This window comes from Drosophila teissieri, chromosome 2L (genome assembly GCF_016746235.2).
Source record: "Drosophila teissieri strain GT53w chromosome 2L, Prin_Dtei_1.1, whole genome shotgun sequence".
NCBI lineage: Eukaryota > Metazoa > Arthropoda > Insecta > Diptera > Drosophilidae > Drosophila > Drosophila teissieri.
The window spans coordinates 188,985-208,445 of NC_053029.1; the positions used below are offsets into that span (position 1 = coordinate 188,985).

General features: G+C 40.5%; 5 protein-coding genes across 12 annotated transcripts in view; 3 read left to right on the plus strand and 2 right to left on the minus strand.

Moving 5' to 3' along the window:
• Window positions 1-476: 476 nt before the first annotated feature.
• LOC122618770 (putative tRNA pseudouridine synthase Pus10) lies at window positions 477-2,162 on the minus strand. The gene is made up of 2 exons (XM_043795325.1): window positions 2,029-2,162; window positions 477-1,958 (listed from the first exon to the last, which is right to left on the minus strand). The coding sequence occupies exons 1-2, from the start codon at window positions 2,146-2,148 to the stop codon at window positions 576-578; spliced, it is 1,503 nt and encodes a 500-aa protein (XP_043651260.1). The 5' UTR covers window positions 2,149-2,162; the 3' UTR covers window positions 477-575.
• On the plus strand, window positions 2,012-2,951 carry LOC122618777 (NADH dehydrogenase [ubiquinone] iron-sulfur protein 5). Of its 3 annotated transcripts, none has more exons than XM_043795354.1 (3): window positions 2,012-2,079; window positions 2,504-2,721; window positions 2,784-2,951. In XM_043795354.1, the coding sequence occupies exons 2-3, from the start codon at window positions 2,509-2,511 to the stop codon at window positions 2,874-2,876; spliced, it is 306 nt and encodes a 101-aa protein (XP_043651289.1). In that variant the 5' UTR covers window positions 2,012-2,079; window positions 2,504-2,508; the 3' UTR covers window positions 2,877-2,951. The 3 variants fall into 3 exon arrangements, with proteins under 3 accessions (XP_043651289.1, XP_043651273.1, XP_043651280.1); XM_043795338.1 differs by lacking the exon at window positions 2,012-2,079 and adding an exon at window positions 2,187-2,328; XM_043795345.1 differs by lacking the exon at window positions 2,012-2,079 and adding an exon at window positions 2,295-2,435.
• Window positions 2,952-3,068: 117 nt separating this feature from the next.
• Window positions 3,069-4,498, plus strand: LOC122625858 (U5 small nuclear ribonucleoprotein 40 kDa protein). Its single transcript, XM_043805892.1, has 3 exons — window positions 3,069-3,275; window positions 3,361-3,490; window positions 3,656-4,498. Exons 1-3 carry the CDS (start codon window positions 3,168-3,170, stop codon window positions 4,459-4,461), a joined length of 1,044 nt encoding a protein of 347 aa, XP_043661827.1. The 5' UTR covers window positions 3,069-3,167; the 3' UTR covers window positions 4,462-4,498.
• A 287-nt stretch (window positions 4,499-4,785) lies between these two features.
• On the minus strand, window positions 4,786-5,761 carry LOC122626181 (protein transport protein SFT2). The gene is made up of 2 exons (XM_043806340.1): window positions 5,416-5,761; window positions 4,786-5,325 (listed from the first exon to the last, which is right to left on the minus strand). Exons 1-2 carry the CDS (start codon window positions 5,581-5,583, stop codon window positions 4,894-4,896), a joined length of 600 nt encoding a protein of 199 aa, XP_043662275.1. The 5' UTR covers window positions 5,584-5,761; the 3' UTR covers window positions 4,786-4,893.
• Window positions 5,762-6,031: 270 nt separating this feature from the next.
• Window positions 6,032-19,461, plus strand: part of LOC122617180 (protein split ends) — a 45,745-nt gene continuing 32,315 nt past the window's right edge. For 4 of the 6 annotated variants that reach the window (XM_043792915.1, XM_043792932.1, XM_043792923.1 and 1 more), the window contains exons 1-3: window positions 6,032-6,790; window positions 7,008-7,022; window positions 9,594-10,018. In XM_043792915.1, the coding sequence (XP_043648850.1) occupies window positions 9,825-10,018 (194 nt within the window). In that variant the 5' untranslated portion in view covers window positions 6,032-6,790; window positions 7,008-7,022; window positions 9,594-9,824. Of the gene's footprint in view, window positions 6,791-7,007; window positions 7,023-9,593; window positions 10,019-19,461 lie in introns of those variants that run through there. The other 2 variants (XM_043792957.1, XM_043792974.1) reach the window with 1 other exon arrangement.

Consider the following 19,461-nt stretch of genomic DNA (forward strand, 5'->3'; position numbering starts at 1 on the left):
CTGGGCCTCTCCTTTCAATGCAATTATCTAACTAACTGCCTCCCGGTGGCGCACACGGGATTATGCCTTTATTGTCACGCACGCTTGCATCCGGCTGCAAACGACCTGGCTACTGTTCTCCGTCACTTTCGATTTGTATCCACTTCACTTGACTTGACCATAACAAACCAGTGCAACTCGCTAGCAACGAATGCCGAATTTGTCCGCTTGCTTCATACTTTTGTAGCCAATGGTGGAACTTGCCTCTAGTGAGAACACGCAACTTGGCTCCAAAGTACGTTCACTGCGCATGTCAGCTTTGTCCTTCTCTGCTACCAATATTTTAAGGATCGGGATTCAAAGTCACGAAATAATACTGGACAATATTGGATAGACAGGGAATGGGGCTGTCCATATACTACGTAATCTCGCCTATGATGATTTTGCACTGAAAGTCCCATAACCAACCTTACTTATTAATTAAATTTCGTTCAAAATTCGTCATTATATTCTGTTGTTTATTGTCCTTCAGCTTTTGCAATTTATGTGTAACGTATAACATTTAAATGGAATTGTACCTAATAATAATGATATCGCTATTCCTCTTGTAAGGAGTTATCCACTTCATTGGGCCAATCCAAATCGATTCCCACCACATCTAGCGCTTGGATATCAATGGGTTTGCCTATGATCGAGGACAATGAAGGCGTGGTCCTGCCAAATTCGCCATGAACCAACTCTTTGATGTATGTGCCTGCTTGAGTGACAATATCGATGATCAAGGCCTTCGGATTTCCACGTTGCACCCTGGCGTTGACACTGTAAATGGTCCTGGGACGCGTGTGCAAGGGACGACGATGAAGAACTCGTATGGGGGTCTTCTGCTGTATGTCAAAGCTCTTTGATATTTGCAGTTGTTCCACAATCTTCACTGATACTGGTTCTTGCAGGGCGCAAAGAGCGCGATAGAATTTCTTTTTCTGCTCTTCTCCCGTCTTTATGTGGGTTAGTTCTTCTCTGGGCACGACTTGGAGGTTATGTATGGACACCATACCAGATGCATCCACTGCCCGTTCCATCGCAAGGGCCTCCTCTTTGCTTAGGCAACTCCTTATGGCATTTGGAATTTCCAGAACAAAAGGCCTTCCCTTACCCAGACATCGGACATCCACGTCTTCTCTACCACTCGACATAAAGGTGATCTTACCCAGCTTCTCTGTGAAGTGGGGACCTACATGCCTGATTATAATTTCCTCGATACTCTCCTCCATTAGCCTCTTGCCATTCAAAATCCAGGGAGTGTGTGAAAGTTCCCTACTCAGCTTACGATATCTGCCAGCTACGCAAACCAGTGGTCCTTGCAGGTCTATAGAAGTAAGTTTTATGGATTCCTCCACGTTCGAGCAGGGTATCTGAAAATATTTCTCAAAGGTTTCCGCCTTTACTTTGGAGGGTTGATACTGTTTCTCCAGTAAACCCCTCGAGATTTCAATGCGTTTTTGATGCGAAGCCTTGGCGGGAAAGGCTTCCTTGTTTAACTTTACCAGTTTTTCCACCTCCTCGTCCTCCAGATTGTGCGTGAGGTCTATATTGATCATCAGGCCGTTGGCATCGTAGCCCTTGTCCAGCTTTTCACAGATTATCGGGTGTAGGATCAGCTTGACAGCCTCCTTTATGGGCACGTCTGGGGGATTGCTTTCGTCTATAGGTGCTCCAAACCTTCTCCGCAGGGCAAACCACATGGCCAGCTGTCTCAGCTGCAGTGACATCGGTAAGCAAATGGCCAAAACGATTTTCTGGCAGTCGTACTTCGCGAAATCCGATGCCAAAATGCTGCTGAGCAGCTCATTCTGGAAGTCATTTGAGAAAAGGCCCAGGCACGTGGAACAAACGCCCATACGGGCTCTTTTAGCAGGTTGATTCTCCGCGGATACTACAAGCTGCTCGGTTTCCACGCATTCATTCAATTTCACATCCAACTGAGCATTTAAACGGACAGGTCAGACATCAATTAGTTGTCAACAAATTCAAAGTAAGCAGCTCTCTCACCTTTTGCAAAGTCTCGTTGATGTTTCTATATTCCGCGCCTCTAGCCTTCAGGTAACGCAGCTGGCAGATTTCGCACACCCCGCAGGACCTTAGGTATTCCACCAAATCCTGGTTTTTCATGGCTTGTCGGAAAATTCAATTTATAAACAAAACGTGGAAGCGGTTCGCGCGCTAGCCAACACTATCAGCTGTCGAGCCTCGAAAAACGCTACCCGATATCGGAAATCGATAACAGTTTTGTTTTTGTGCTGAAATTAAGGCGATATAAGACAATTCCTTGGGTATTGCCAACAATTTAAGGTGTGTGATCAGGATAAACCCCACTAAACATTGACGGGAATACAGAAGGAAGTTGTTGAGTGCCAGAGAGAGCTACTTTGCTGCAAGGCTCAAACACTTTGTTTATTGTTACGTCACAGCGAACAACAGTGGTGCATCCAAATCAAACTGAATTTGTGTGTATTTCACTCCACAGACAAAATGTCGCTTACTCCCTTTCTACGCCTGCCCCTAACTGATCTGACCGGGTGCCTCATTAACCACCAGACCTACGACAAGTGCGGAAAATTCGAGATGAAGATGATGGAGTGCTTCGAGGCCTATGGTCTGGAGCGCGGAAAGCGGGAGTGCGCCGACCTGATCTCCGACTTCCAGGAGTGCGTCGGCATGCAGAAGCAACTGATGCGCTTCCATGTGGGTTTTCTTTTAGCTGCAATTCCCTAACGAGCCTAAATTGCTAATAATCCCTCTTTCAGGCCATGCGAAACGAGCGCTATAAGCAGTGGCTCAAGGGAGAGCGTAAGGGACAGGAATTCTTTGCGGATCCTCCACGCGTAGATGCCTATTAGACGGAGACCCTGTTTTCTTGATTAGTTCCACATTGTAAATCCGCAAATTGTGTAAAAATAAAAAGAGAAACATAATTCTGGTAATGTTTTTGGTATTTTTACCAGAGTTGCCAACTTTCACTTCCATCTCTTCTCACTGAAAGTAGCCACATCTGTTCAGAAATAGCTCAATTTCACCGCTAACAGTTATGTCGGCAATATTACTTTCCGAAATCTGGTCACACAGCCATATTGTTTGTGCGACCGAAAAAACTTTATAAGACTTCAATTTTTGCAAATAAATTCTTGAAAATGGGTACTAAAAGACCCAATAATAGCGTGGTTTTGGCCCAAGAGGCCAAGCGTAGCAAAAATGATCTGGTGGCCTACACAAACAGGGACAAAGCGCTCCTTGAATCGGTAAGCGTGCTAGCAAGAAGAAGCATACTAAACATCTCAGTGATTTGGGTTTTACTTTAATTATACTTATTACAATAATGTTTAGGGAGTGAGGCGCACCTCAAACCTGCAGGCGCCCATTATGCAGTTGGAAGGACATGAGGGAGAGATTTTCACAGCGGAATTCCATCCCGAGGGGGAGTTGCTGCTTTCATCTGGGTTTGATAGGCAAATATGTGAGTAAAATTGTCTGATAGTCGCCAAAAACCAAGCAATGCGAAGATTCCTTTAAATTGTTCAATGAGCCTATAATCACCCATTTTTGGGCACAAATGAATCTGTAGTACTTGAACATCTGGAACAATAGCAAGAGCACGTAAAACAACTAATGTGGTTTTCAGACATCTGGCAAGTGTACGACGACTGCGAGAATGTGATGGCCATGTCGGGACACAGTGGAGCTGTTATGGAAGCCCACTTTACGCCGGATGGATCGCACATCTTTACCTGCTCCACCGATAAAACGCTGGCTATTTGGGACATAGCCACGGGACAGCGGCAACGGCGGTTCAAGGGCCATGGCAACTTCGTGAACAGCGTTCAGGGCTCGCGTAGGGGTCAGCAGCTCCTCTGCTCGGGCAGCGATGATCGCACCATAAAGATCTGGGATGCCAGGAAGAAGCACGCCGCGCACACTTTGGAATCGCCTTTTCAAGTCACAGCGGTTTGTTTTGGTGACACCGGCGAACAAGTAATTAGCGGCGGAATCGACAACGAAGTCAAAATATGGGACATACGAAAACAGGCTGTCCTGCACCATCTGCGCGGGCATTCGGATACGATTACCGGAATGTCCCTGTCCCCCGAAGGAGACTTTGTCTTGACAAATGCCATGGATAACACCTTGAGGGTGTGGGACGTGAGACCGTATGCACCCGGGGAAAGATGTGTGAAGGTTTTCCAAGGCCATCAGCACAATTTTGAGAAGAATCTGCTGCGATGCGCTTGGTCGCCGGGAAGCGATAAAATAACATCGGGTTCCGCCGATCGGCATGTCTATATCTGGGATGTAAATACGAGGAGAATTCTGTACAAACTGCCCGGACACAATGGCAGTGTTAATGCCGTGGACTTCAGCCCCAAAGAGCCTCTAATTCTTTCGGGATCCAGCGATAAGACCTTGTATCTGGGAGAGATCGATGATTGACCAATTTGAAATAGACGAGAGCGAAAATAACACTTAATTTTACTCACGATATTTTATAGATTGGGGATTAGATGATTTCTTATGCACAAATCATCTGAAGTCGCTAGGCAGGAGTCGCCAACGTCAATAAAGTTTAAATTGTGTAGACGAAATGTGCTTAACACATCAGCTTTGTCTGTATAAACATAGGCATATAGAAAGAACAACTCCAACGTGGCAGATGCTTGCCTTTCTTCGAATACCTTAAACAGTAAAAAGTAAATTTCAAACGAGAGACCTGCAAATAAATGATGTACACAGTAGTTGTTGTAAAGTCAAGAGGCGCGTGGTATCACAAATAAGTTTTATTTTAGATTCATCAATGAGTTAATAAGTTACTTTTCATTGCTGCGGTGGTGGAGATTTACCCTCCAGTTCCATTTGAACCTCCCTTTATACAGGCAGAACACTCGATGAAGCGGAAACGGTGCTCTTGAAGAGTTGTCCGAAGAACTTGAGCCCCGTAGCTCCGCCAGGAACTGTGCCCAGGACCATAAAGAGCAACGCGATTATCTGGGCCACTGCGAAGAGGACCGTGAACGCAGTGCTCTTGGCCACCAAAGCGCAGTATAAAGTTAGGATCAAACAGGAACTATACGACAGCGAGGTGAGCAGTCTTGGTTTAGAAAACATCTGCTTCAAAAAAGACCCAAATCCGGAGAGAAAGCAGAAGCTCAAGATGAAGAAGAGGCTGCCCAGGGTGTAGAGCAGGGCGAACTTTCTGGCCTTCAGTATCAGGACGGGAATGTAGAACGTGGAGAGGGTCATGCACAGTGCGCCCATGCCTAAGCAGGCCACGAAACCCACGATTCGCTGCAGGCGAGACTAGAAGAGATTCAAGGGAAGAATTTCAAATTAGCATTCAGCACATTCTGAACACACCAACAATTGATAAAAAAAAAGAAAAAAACCCACCAATTTTGGAAAACATGAGTCCGTATCTTTTAGAAAACTATTTGCTTCTGGGTCGGAGCTGGAGAAAAATGGAACTTTCAGCTGTGGCAGCTTAACGTTGAAGCTGGGTTTCTTCTGATCACTCTGCAGTAGCAAGTACTCGTCCAGGTCCGATTTTAAATTACTCATAGTTCCCTTTTATTTATTTGTGTCGTGTAAGCAAAACAAAACAAGCTGCTGACCGCGATAACGATAACCAACGCAGCTAGAGCTGCCTCATTGGCTACCCTATGCTTTTAGTTTAGAGCTATGTCTCGTTAGTCTTTGATATGTGTTTCAACTTTTCATAAATAAAACGAGAAATAGAGCTAGATCACATTACATCGTGAGCATCTGTTTATTTAGTATATCGGGTATTTAAAAATGCTAACATTAAATATGAGCAAATGTAGGGCAGGCACTTAACATAGTTCTGTTAACAGATCTATGTTAATGGTTTGGGTGCTGGACAAAGCTAAAAGTTTAGTATATTTTTGGTATTAAATGAAGTTTTCTTGATTTTCATCCGACACTCTTGCGACCACATTGCGTCGGCCACACTAAGCGCATCACTTACGGTCACATTGTTTTGAAAATTTTTGGAGTGAACGGACCGCGCGCGTCGTTTGCAGCGAGCTACAAAAAAAAAGCAGTACAACAACAACGGCGGCGGGCGATTAAACAAAGCGCCGCCAAAACACACACAGCGAAAATAAATTGTTATTATCTGAAAAAGGCAAGTGCCACCACCCCCTTCCCCTTTCTTAGTGTGTGTGTGTGAGCAGCGGCTGCTATATATCTGAGTGTGTGTGTGCGCGAGTGTTTTTGTGTGCGAAAATGCATTAATTCACCAATACGAAGGTAGATGCAGCAACAACATCAGCAACAACAACATCGGCGAGAGGAATATCGTAAGCGTTAATCGAAATACAATAAAATATAAGCAAAAACAGGCAAAAGTAAATTGATCAACAAGGAAAGCCTACTGAATGATAAAAATTAAATTTTTTTATTGTTTCCCATTCAATTTTTGTGATGCCTTTTGCCGAATGAAAAAGTCACCTTATAACCCAGAGTGAATAAATTAAAATACACCGAGTGTTAAATAAAATCAAATCGGTACATTTGGACTCGGTTCGGTTATTTCGGTTCGACACGCAGAAAGGCAAAACTCAACGGTCGCGTCGATACCTTTTTTGGAAATTATCGAAATAGCTCACCAAAACCTTTTGCCTCGAAATACAACGTGTAAAATGCGTCAGTTTCGAATAAAGTCCAAATCGGGTTTACAATAATATAACTACTGAGGCAGCGAAAAAGGATTCCATGATCAGCCAAGGAAAGCAGCTCCAATGGTGTAAGTATTGAAAAATTATTTATTTTTAAACAAGTTAAATAAATCAAGGAAAAGCAATAAAAACAGCATGTTTATTATATTTTTATAACCAAGCTAGAAAACATTTTTTTTAATTAACATTTTGCATTGGATCTTTGCATTTGAATTTAAATTCATGGAAAGATCAGTAGTGTTCTAAATCAAAAGAGGATATTTATTTATCTGTATTTCGTTTCAGCTTTCAACGCAAATGGTAAGAATGGATCGAAATCAACGGTTAAAAATCAACTTAAATGGAGCAAATAATTCATTCACGAAATTAATGTGATTACCCAATAAAAGCCCACGTATTTTACAATTTGGGTATGTGATTAAAGAAGTGGTTAACTAAATGTCTAATAAAACAAAAATAAGGCCGTACATACAAAACGCCATAATTTATCAACTAAAAGCCTTTGGAATAATCAAAATAAAACATGATTTTCAGAGTTTTTCAATAGGGTTCTTGTTAGATATTTTTATAATTTCTTCTTAGAAAGAGCATAAGGGACCAGCTTAAGCGGACCTATATAAATAGGGATTAGTTGATTTCGGACAAAAGTCAGGTTAGAATTGTCTTTTAAAATCGTCCAATACTCCCAGAAAATTTTCAGTTCAGAGCAAATACGTCTTCCTCTTCTTCGGGCGGTCTAAAGCAATTGGTAGAACACCAGTACAAAGAAAATTGGCACAACAAAAAATGTGAGCTCGGCGGTAGCGACGCCGGCAGAGGCAGTGACCGAGGCAGAGGCTTTTTGCTGCCGACGGCGGGCAGCAATTAACTCGAAAGCAAAGAATTTCATCAGAAATTCAAAGCACACATACATACTGAAACGGATGACGTGCAACGGGCTGGGATGGCGACGTCGGCAGAAGCAGCGGCAGTGAGAGACGTTGAAAATTTGTAGCGAAAAATCCAGGCTGACAGCTCCCCCAACGTTCGAAAAAGTAACATGGCGACTATATATAACCCGTATATATAAATATAAATACTGCGTGTGTGCGCGGACTCCAAACTACAAAAACGAACAACGCAAGGGAGCAAAGGGGAGGGGGCAGCCGTTGCTGCGCGAGTCAGAGCGAGACAACAAATAGGAGAGGAGTGGAGAAGGGGAATTGTCGTGTCGTTTGAAAAATCGATTCAGCTGCTGTGTGAGCGGGATGAAGCGATGTAGTACAGCGTTTTTCTTTGTTTTTTTTCCTTACTTAACCCGTTTTGTGTGCGTGCGCACAGAGCACCCCGTTTGTGTATGAGATTGGGGAGAGGAAAACTACAAAGTTAGCGCTCTCTTTCTAGTAAATGCTGTTGGTGTGTGGTCACGTAGCCACAACACGAAAAGCAGATACTACTAAATACATACTAAAACTGGTTTCTCTTTGCTGCTGCTGACAATATTCATGAGTTCTAGTTGAATCGCCTGACTTTAATGGGTTTTTTCCTCCTCTAGAGGGGATGAAGATTGAAAGAGATGTACACCAAAATGGCGAACCAAAAAACAAAACAAAATAACGACAAGCATTTGGATAAATATCAGAATGATCTTTTTCTATCCTAGCTGCCCAATTAGCAAATTAGCTGGGACTTTTGAGTGGGGGTCCTTACAGTACAGACTTTTTGCGAGCCGCACCCCACCAGTTCTGCAAAGCGACTGAAATCGCGGAGCACTGCGAACCCAAGTTTGGATGAGCTGCGCGGTAGCAGCGACGTTGGCAGCGAAGAAACTTTCACGGCACCGATGGGGCCTATTCCGTGCATCAGAGCGAGATGCACATAGGGCACTCAATGATAGAGCTTCTCGCTCACGCACACCATCAGGGAAAATGACAGATGTATTGGTGATTTCCTGCTGCGCCCCAAAAGAAAATACGTAGGAGATTTAGAGCTACAAAACTACACGAATTATGGAAGAACGTGCAATAACAAAGCGAAAGAAGCGCACCACATGACCACATAGCCATTTATAAATACACAGCGAGTTTCTCGTTTTCCATGTACGAGAAAAAGTACCAGCTATAAATTCTTTATGTACACGAGTATATAGCGCGCACACACAAAACCAAACACCCTATGTACTTTGTGCGCTGAAGCAGCAACAACAGCTGGCTATCTCGCTCTGGCAACCACGTCAGACGGCAAACGTCAATTATAAGCAAACAAAGCGACGTTGCCGCATTTCACGAAAGCCGCAGCGAGGCAGAGCGAGAGCAAGCGAAATGGCGCTTCGCAGCCACGTTGCCAAACTTCAGATTCAGCGTCGAGTGTGTGTTGTTCTTGTAGTTTCCATGCTTCTTTAGTGCATGGAATTTTAACATGCTGTACTACCAACCCTCTTTACGGGGGATGGGGGATTATAATAACGCGCTGCTGACGTCGCTGCTCGCATTTTCCACCTTCTCGCATTCGTATTGTTGCAGAGGAAATGGCCCTATACAAGAAGTTTATCTTTGTATATATGTATATTTAGTACATGCCGTATTCCTCGCTTAAATTGAGGCAAAAGAGGAGAACACATCTTGGGTCCATTGAAATTTCAATAAATTTAAATTGCTCTAGTTGAATTAAATTAAAAGCGTATTTTTAGTTGGTAAATTAAGGCAAATTGGCATTAGTGGATACAAAATTAGTGGAAAAAGTGAATTGCATTAAAAAAAAAGTCGAGTAATGTAATCACAAAAGAAAAGCTCCCATATAAAGTGCACGTGCAGTGTTAAATAAAAATGAGTGCCAGCTGGATCTAATCCACCAATTCCCTGTATCATTTATAATCCCTATTTCGTTATACAGTGTTAAAAATGTGCAAGTGAAGCGGAAATCTTACCAAAGAAAATAAAAGAAAGATATCCATCAAAGTTCTTAAATCAAGCAAGCCGAGTATCGTAACAATCCCCACACTGGAATATATAAAAAGAGTGCATAATGTTTAATGGGAAGGAGGGCGCCCATTTAAAATGATGCCCCTCCATTCGCGGCATACGACGCAATGCTCCTCCTAAATAGAAGAAGATTCTGCTGCGAATGTTCCGTTGTCGAAACATGGTACGCGACAATAGCCGTAACATTTGTTTTGGAAAATTAGCCGAAACTACTACGCCGCATCAACAACAACAACAGCATCAACAGCAGCAGCAACAACAGTTCGTTGTGGATAGCAGCACCATTATTAATAACAACAACAATAACAACAATAATAATAATCAAAAATTGAAAAGGTAAGCCTTATTTAATAAGATAATATAATAAGATATGATATGGTATATGTACTTGCTGAACTATCTTTCGATAGACTTAAACGAAAGATACAATAATAGTAATCCTCTACGAAACCAGCTCTCTAGAAAGGGGGTGCCTAAATGGAAAAATAAACCCGAAAACAAACCACATCCAAAACTGTATACATATATGTATATATATGTAAATAATATCTCTAAGATAGATGATGCCAGCGTAGGCCACTAACAGCTACTGGTATTCGCTGCTGTCCACGCGAGCTAGCTCTTATCATTGAGTTCGGATATAAAAGTCTGTGTGATATGAATTCTTGAGCTGGCTGCGTGTCAGAACGCTACTCTCTTACCCCTTGCCCCCTCCCCTTGATTTACCTCAAACCTGGCAATGCGTGAGGCACAAACGCTAATGGCTGGCCATGCCCGAAAAATAATGCGTAACTTTTTACCTTGACTTGTCGCAATGTTGCTTTTCTATCTTAGTATCTCACCTGAGTGGGTTCCACTTGGCATGGGTGTGTGTGCGACTACGAGTACACCCAAGAGGTAAGCGAATCAGGAACCGATTCTAGCATGAAGAAATGGTAAGGGGAGGTGATATGGCATGTGGCAATAGCGCTGCTGCTCTGATTAAACCCCACAGATCCTCAGAAATTTCTTTACCTTTGAATTTATGCATTTATGTATGATTCGCATTTGTATATCTAGACGAATATTTCAGTTTTGACAATGCATTTGTTACTTACATGTTTATTTGGTTTTTATTAAATGAATTTGCGTGCTACCTACAAGAACTGAAAGTTGATTGATGAATTGAAAATATTCAAGGGAAGACAGTCTTTCACAGGTATACACACATACCTCCTTTCCACCTTCGTTTATTGCGTAATACTTTTTCATTTCATAATTTTGTTTTGCTTTATTTGCGTGTTTTCGGGGCCTAAACTGAAGAACTTTTCTGAGCAATGTGTTGGGTTCTGCCGGTTTTCGCTTGCCTTTGTTTTGTGTTTTCTTTATTTCTTTTGTGAGTCAAACGAGTTTTGTGTTCCTCTATTCTCTATTCTTTATATTTTCGTTGAGTGCAAAAGTCAAATGACTTAATTGCTTCATTAGGCACAGCCAAAATTTTTTATTTTTCAAAGCAAGACTAGACCAACACATTTGTGTTTGCTGATTTTCAGGGCGGCTGCTGATGCATTGGGCTTGCATGAAGGATAGACGACAACAGAGGGCAAAGCTCCATTTAATAGTTTTGCGGTAATTACCAACAGAAATCGTGGAATCGTCGCGGGTTAAAACAGTCATTGTTTTTTGACATTGACAATGAACCCAGTGGCCTAAGCAAATAAGTGAGCCACCAGAAACCACATGAGGCAGTGTCTCATAACAGCATAAAATGAAATTATATTTCAGCTGCAGCCCTCAATTAGGCACTTTTATATCTACCCTTTTCCAATTTGGTTTCTTGAGTACTGTGCACTGAGCAAAATGCGCATGTTTTCATTTGCAGCTGCCCAATATTAGAAAGAGAAGCGAGATAAGCTTTATATTTACATTTTTTCTAGGGCGTTGAAGACTTTGGTTTTATTTTAGGCGGCTTTTCACATCTGGTTAAATCTGATATTCCAATTGAGAAATAATTTTAAAATTTAAAGCCGTCGATTAGGGCATTAAAAACCATCTTCTATTCCTAATATTGTCTGTCGTCCCGTCCATGTAACCCCGTCAACGTCGACTAATATTGCTTTATTAAATTGAATTTCGTGCTTGGCTTTTTAGCACGCTATGGAAGGACAGCAAAAACAACAATAATAATAATGATCTACGTACGATTTTATATAGACGAAATTGTGTGCATATGTGTGTATGTATTGCTTTTTAGTGTTTTTGACTTTTTTCAATGTCATGTTACAGTTACAATTGTTGCTCTTGTTAAATTTGCTTTTTTTTTTTGTTGTTTTTGTGCGGCATGAGAAAATATTTAGTTTGCGTTGCCCGCTTTTTGTTCTTTTTGGCATTGAGAGCGGGGAATCTCAAAGTCAAAAATATAGATTAGATAGTGAAACAGAAAGAAACTAGCGTCCTACAAGTCTTACAGATGGCTTCTCTTAGTAGTAGTTCACTAGAGGAATATAATTAAAAAATCTTGTATGTATGTGTTATTTTCCCAATTATTTTCTCTACTATTGTACTCTCGTACTTCATATTTATTCAAAGGTTTAGTCATGGTCCGATTTTGGTTTTTTTAAATCTCCATGGGATTTGATTACTCATCCGAACTGAACTAGAATTATATGACGAAAGCTGACGCATCCTATTATATTTTCCTTGATGAGGTACCCCTCGATTATAGGATAATATACATTTAATCTTGAAATGTTTTTATTTTTCCTTACGTAAAGCAAATTAGGAAACACGCATGTTGCACTCGAATTTTGTTATTTTGTTTTCGTTTTAAAACCGATATTGCCCTACTGGTTTACGTTTAGGGACGTAAGAAATAATTTGGCGAGTGGATTGATTATTATGTCGGTTCCAGCCAGTTGTGCAATAACATATGCATTTGCTTATAGATGAAGATATTCCGCTGTTTCGTCGCTATTGTTTTACATATTTATGCCTGGCACTGCACATTTCATTGTTTTTTTAGCAGTGTCGTAATACCAAACGACAATAACAAAAATAGCAAAAACCAAACGAGAGTCATGCAATGCGAGGATTGAGATATCACAAGGGAACGTGACGAAGTCGCTCGAAAATGGAAAAGGAGGGGGGGGTCTAGAGGCGGGAAGGCGTGTGACGGCGAAGCTTTTGTATGGGAAATTAGAAAATTCCCAAATAATTTCGCACATGAGTTGAACTAAACTCTGGAGCAGAAGCCGGAGAAGTGAAGATGGAGCCAAATCTCAGTATCTCTGTCTCTCCAGTGCGCAACGTTGCCGAACTTCTCGTTGACAAAAGGTGCTAAAGAACCGGACAGACAGACACAAAAGATTATCGTCAAGGGGCGATTGTATGAGATTGTTTGGCCCTGTGTTCGTGAGACCGAGCGACGAGGCACAGAGCCCAGCACAAAGAATGCACAGCAAGAATCGATTATTATTCCAAAAGAGCTGGCAAAGAGGAGACTACAGAATTATGGCTTTCATACAGAAGAGAAGATGTCAACAATTTACATAAGTGTAACCCATCTTGGACTTGTGGTAGAAATAACAATATACTTCTCTGTTTCCGAACCAGTTAGTTAAACGTCTGTTCTTACACTAATCCATCGAAACCCTATATATATTTCCAGAAATTGCGATTTGGTAAAATCATAGCAAAGCTAAATAGACTTGTGGTCGCATCTGTTAAAACAGCCATACGTGATATCAAGTATCGAGTAAGGAAATTGGAGAAGGATGATGAAGACGGCTCGGGTTCTGTTTGGCTTGGTTTTGGAGTTCTTCTACCTGTTTAGTAATAACCAGTTGGGGCCTGGACTTGGGTTGGGACTATGGCTGTTGAAGCTGATGATGCTGACGAGGAGGGGGCTGGGTGACGAAGCGAACCGGTTTTTCGACTTTCTGAGGCCTATCATAAAGGCCCGATCAGGTGCATACATAATAACACTGCTGGCCTGGCCGCATGAAAATTAAGCGACATTGTTGCAGCAATTTTCATCGTTAGGCGAGAGAACGCTGCGCCGCAAAGGCACAGATACACACCATGTACGCAAACTATGGCTACGCGGCTACAAAGCTGCAGAGAAAACAAAAAGGAAAAAACAAAAAAAGCAATACGCTGAAGTTTGGCAACGTTGTCTGTTGGTGGGGTTTGCAATTTCGCATCTACAGATACAATAATACCCCAGAGCCAGCTGTAGACGCTCGCTGTGCTTGTTTTTCTTGTTTTTTCTACACACACACACACACTCTCTGCTTGTTTTCAATTAGAGTCGAAAAAAGAAAGAAAAAATACAAGCAGCATTTGCTGCTGTTTTTTTTTGTTGTTCGACGAGTATCTTGCAAATATACCGCACGTTGTGTAAACATCAGTCTCTGACTCTGCTGCAGCCAACGTCGACGTCGCAGTATGCGTGTGATGTGTGGATGTGTGCGAGCGAGCGAGCCAGTTTCTGTTTGTGTGTGGTGTGGTGTGGTGTAGTTTCGTAAATGTATCTGAGTATGGATTTTTGTATCTTTGCCTTTGTGGTCGCTGCCTTTGTAGGTTTTCCTCTTCTTGTTATTGTCGCCGTCTTGTGCCTCTTCTTCTGCCTTTATAACAGCGACTGCTTTATTTTTATGCTGGCATTTTTGCGGCACTTAAAATGTGCTCTCTCTCGTTCATTCTCCTTTTGGCTCTCTCGCTTTTGCCGTTTAATTGCAAATGAGTCATGCACACACAGATATTCACACACTTGTACAATTCAAAGTCCATGCCTGATTAGCAATAAAATACGTTTTTAATCAATTGGACAAGAAAGAGAGGACACTTCCTCTCACCCACACCCCCCCCGCACCATTGATAAATAAATAAATAGATCTCTATCGTTTACTTTTTCGTTGACAGATTTCACCGAAGTAAATACCGAAATCCAATTATTTATTATTTATTTTTTTGTCATCGGGAAGGATTCTCAACTGCAATTGCAATAATTGACAATAATTTCAATTACTTACTTACTTACTCAAAAACACTACAGGGCGATTTATTGTAACTGAAACTTCAAAAATTGGGAGGGAGACACTACTAGTCAAACCGAAATATTCTGCTGTAATTTATGTAGCGCTACTCTGCTAATTGATTTTGATTAGTTTGTGAGAGGGCGTTTCAACTCTCATGACTTGTCTTGTTCCGTCTTACTTCGGTTTGGCCAATGAGAAGTCAGTCTTTCATTGCATTTCAGAAAAATAGAAATGGGAGGTCATTGTCTTCACCCGGATATGTTAATTATACACGTTATACACGCAGAGTAAAGGGGTATACTCGATTTGTTGAGCAGTATGTAACAGGTAGAAAGAGGCGATTCATTGCATAAAAGGTATAGATCAACTATATTTTTGATTGTTATATAATTATATAAAATTATAATGTCCTTAAATCTTTATTTGCCAATTGCAATTTGTATTCTTGTTTCTTTTGTCTTGTCCAATGTTAAATTCGCTCCCTGCTATTGCAGTGGCCTTTCGCTTTCAAACTCATTCGTTTAGCCCAGCCCAGCACTCTTCCCGTCTAAATATACATATGTCTGCCAAATCCCTCCATCTGTCTGACTGGGGCTAGCACAAAGGAAGAACCGAGCTACTTTCAAAGATAATAGCAGAAATTGTCCAGAATAATGCGAGAGATACGAGATACAACCATATGTATTGTTGAATGATTGTTTTGCGGCTTTCTGCGGCGGGCAAACTTCATGGTTCGATGACAAAGCTTTTTCCGTTCTCGATTTTCCATTTTCTATTTTATTTTACTTCTCGCTGTCATCAAGCGGTCTTTGGACCTTGAGCTTTGGTCGCTCTTTGTTTTGCAAATTCTGGAATCACCTCACCTCACCGAGAGGAAAACGAAACTAAAGTTGTTCTGTTGCATTCAAAGAACCCTTCTAGCATGCCCCTGATTATTATTCAGCAGCAAATAACTTTGACATTCAAAATACGCCCAACGTAATATCGGCGTAGTGGAATATGTGGATGAAAGCAGTGGGGAATGAAGGGAGGAAAAGGGAGGAAAGGGAAGCGGGAAATGAGAACAACAAGCAGCTGTGCATTATGCGAAGCCAAAAAGAATGCTCGAATGCAAATATGCAAACACTGGCAAAGCACTTTTCCCCCTTTTTACTGGAACTGAATTCCATAAATGAAACCATTTGTTGTTCCTGGTCGCTGTATTTCCACTCTTCTCTGGGCCTTCCTCGTTTGATTTATGCTGGGTTTTGCAGGGCTATGCCGGTTTCGTTTTGTCTCATAAAGTTTTACATTGGATTTTTTTTGGTTATCTTACAGCTACGTATTTTGTAGCTTATAAATACACCGAACTTAGACCAGACTGTAATGGCTTCTGCAAAGGGGTAGGTTCCACGTCATTTCACTCGATTTCCAGCGACTGTGACGGGACTCTGAATACCGATTTGGACACCCGGAAATGGTCGTCTTCGCTTTAGATTCAGTCAGTGAGCCTCCTTCTTCTAGAACATCTCCAAAAGCACCCGGGTACTACCTTAAGTGCTTTGCTCAAATACAAATTTTACATTTGTATTTTATATATGATTGTCGACGCAGTGATACTGATACCAAACCTTTTCTAGTTTCGTTTTCGCTTGAAAAGCATACTTTTTCCTTATTTTACTATTTTACATCTTATTTTCTATGGGTTGGCCAATGAATTTTAATTTCTCCCTCTCACTCTAATAGTCGTACAGCGTTCTCTCTTGTTATTCTTATTTTTTATGCAGGTGATTAGACGACAACCATGTCATAAATGAGTTTTTCCATATTAAAGTCGACTGCATACAATCGCCTAAACTCCGACTTGTATTTTGCCTTCAAACAGCTTCAAATTTAACTTCGCCGATGGGAAGAGGAGCGACAAACGAAGAACACCCACTTCAGACATGCAGCTGTTGAGGCAGAGTGAAACCCGTTTGGATGTTTGCACTAGTTGCAACTAGTTTTCATTATTTTTATTGCTATTGCTGCAGCTGGCGTATCTTTGTATTTTTGTCTCGGACTGAAGAATTGAAGAATGAGTCCAACTTGCCGTCTGAAACTGAGTTCGCGAACTGTCAACGTTCGCTTCTTCTGCAAGATTTCTGCGCTGCTCTTCTGAGTTTCTCAGAGCTTTTCCTGTGTTTTCCTCGTTTTTCTCGATCTTAAATTGCAGCTGTCAGTCAAAGTGGTTGCAACTGCCTTTAAATGTCTCCTCATTGTCGTTGTGGTTGCTTTGGCCGCTGCAAATGGGGTCGATTTATTGTTTTTTCCTCTGCCTAACAGTGCAAATTCTTGAGGCTGCGCACATATATCTACTAACACTATCTGTGGGTTTAGATATCCCTTACTCGGACTTGTCGCTCTGTTATTAACAATAGGTACTATTAAAAATGGTAAATAGGAAAACCATAAGCATGTGTACAACGCCTTTCTTTAAGTTTTGCTCGAAGTAAATATGTTGAATTAAAAAAATTGGCGAAATGCAGTTCATATCTATATCTTTAAAACATGATAAAAGTCGATAATATTTGTTGCCTTTTTCGCTTTAACGTTAAAGTTTGGTCTGCTTGTTTTTCGTTTAAATCTTGTAGAAATAGTTAGTTTTTTGGTTCGTTTTAATTAATACCAAATTTCATATTACTATTGAATATACGAAAAAATAAAAAATCTCTCAAGATGGCCCATATGTTGAATCAATTCTGGTAATAAAATAAAATCACCTTATCTATTAGGCCTTTTTAGTATTATCTCATTGTACAATTGTGGGTCTCTAATTGCAAAGTAAAGTTCCCTTCGTTTCCTCCGTAGGTTCTGGGCTTGAAAATACTCTTCATTCTTAAGTATAACAAACCAAATACCAAATACAATGCGGTATGTGTGTCATTCTGATAAAGCAGCAAATAATAATCCCACTATAGAGCTTTATGACAGGGCCACAGTTCTGCATTCATTTGGGAACATTTTATTTAACTACTCGCACGTTCAGGGTGTTGAATATGAATCTATTGTCGTATCTTATCAGAGAACTTAACATGATCATTTCTAACATTTCCATTTTTAGATTACAAATGTTTTTTTTTGTGGGTTTCATGTACTACTACTTTGTACCCTTAGTTTGGTCAACTATAATGTAACATTCATTCGAAAATGACTTAGAAACAATAAATTCAAATACATTTGAAAAGCTTAAGTAATATTTTAAGACTTGCATCGTTATACTTACGCAGTTTATCGCTCTTTATCTATTTTTCAATTAAATCGGTTAACAAAGAACTTATCAAATCATATTAAATGTCCGAGTCGTACTTTTTATCAGCTCATAAAAGCTTACGCGTTTATATAGGCCTGTATATACTTTATATATGATGAACAAATGCGTTCCCCTCCGAAGATTAGATAAGAGTCCTGCTGATAAGGAATTTAAACATGTGAGTAACATACTACTCTAACTGTAGCCGAGTTCTTCGAAGAGTGGGAAAAACACTGTTGCATGTGTTCATATAGGGAATGTTAATAGTTTAGGAAATAGAAGTTCGAATAAAATAAAAGTCTGTTTAAAGAATGCGATTAGTCGTTTAGTCATTTTTAAGCCACGAGCTCTGTAAATCTGTAGCAAGGAATATTAGATTATTTAGCGACATGGTTTCAGAACTTTAGTGACTGATAAGGGGTGAACGAAATTTTGATAAGGTTACCTAGTGACCTTTAGTTAAGGCTGATTAGCAAATTGCATTAAATTAAATACTTAGATGTCATTTTGAATTAGACAATTACGAGAATTTAAAAGTTTTACCTTAACTTATACTTTTAATATATTAGGATGAATTGGTGGAGGATTCAAGTAAAAGCAACCTTTAACCCCTGCCGGGTAATTTCCAGTTATCTATCGTAATTAATCATTTCAGCTTTCGGGGGATTTTTTCCATTTGTTTTTTATTGTTATATTTTGATATTCTGGTTGTCCATTCTATTTCGTATTCTTCGGTTCTAAGTCGTGCCTAGCACCGGATTTGCATTGTTAATTTGAGCCTCTTATACAGGTAGACAATTAATTAAAAAATGTAAATATCAGTGAGCATCAAATAGTAATTGCTTCACATTGCACAAGGGCTAGATAAATAATAATAGTAGCTTTGACAAGCCGTTGTTTTTATTTTTGACGATAGGTCTTCTGTGCCCAGCGTAAATGAATTTATTGCGAAAACAAAAGGTACACAATAGCCAACTTCTCCGTTTGTTGGATACTCTTACAGAGCCAGTGGGAGTGCGAGGAAGAAATTTTGAATTTCTTTTTCTCTGAACCCTGTGTAAGGATGTTATAATAAAAGCTCGCAGCCAAGTAGTAACTAAAAAAAATCAATCTGCACAATTTTATTTTGAAATAACACATGAACACATAAAAGGGTCAATTGGGATGGCAAGTAATCTCTAATATAGAGTACATATGAAAAATGTCTAGTAAATGCTCGTTTATATACTTGCTTTCAAGACACACGACAAGGCAATGCTAAACACTTTTAAGCTGAGTTCTTTCGTCATGCTATCCATACAAAGCCCATATATACGTGTTTATTTATATAGCGAATCAGAAAGATGTATATACGAGTATATACATTTCGAGGAGCCACAAAAGACCAAGGCAAACACAGGCGGAAAGAATGACAGAAGAACAGACTGAGGAAATCTCCATATAAACAGACCGCCACCGTATATACCATACGTGTACCTCCAGCTCTGACT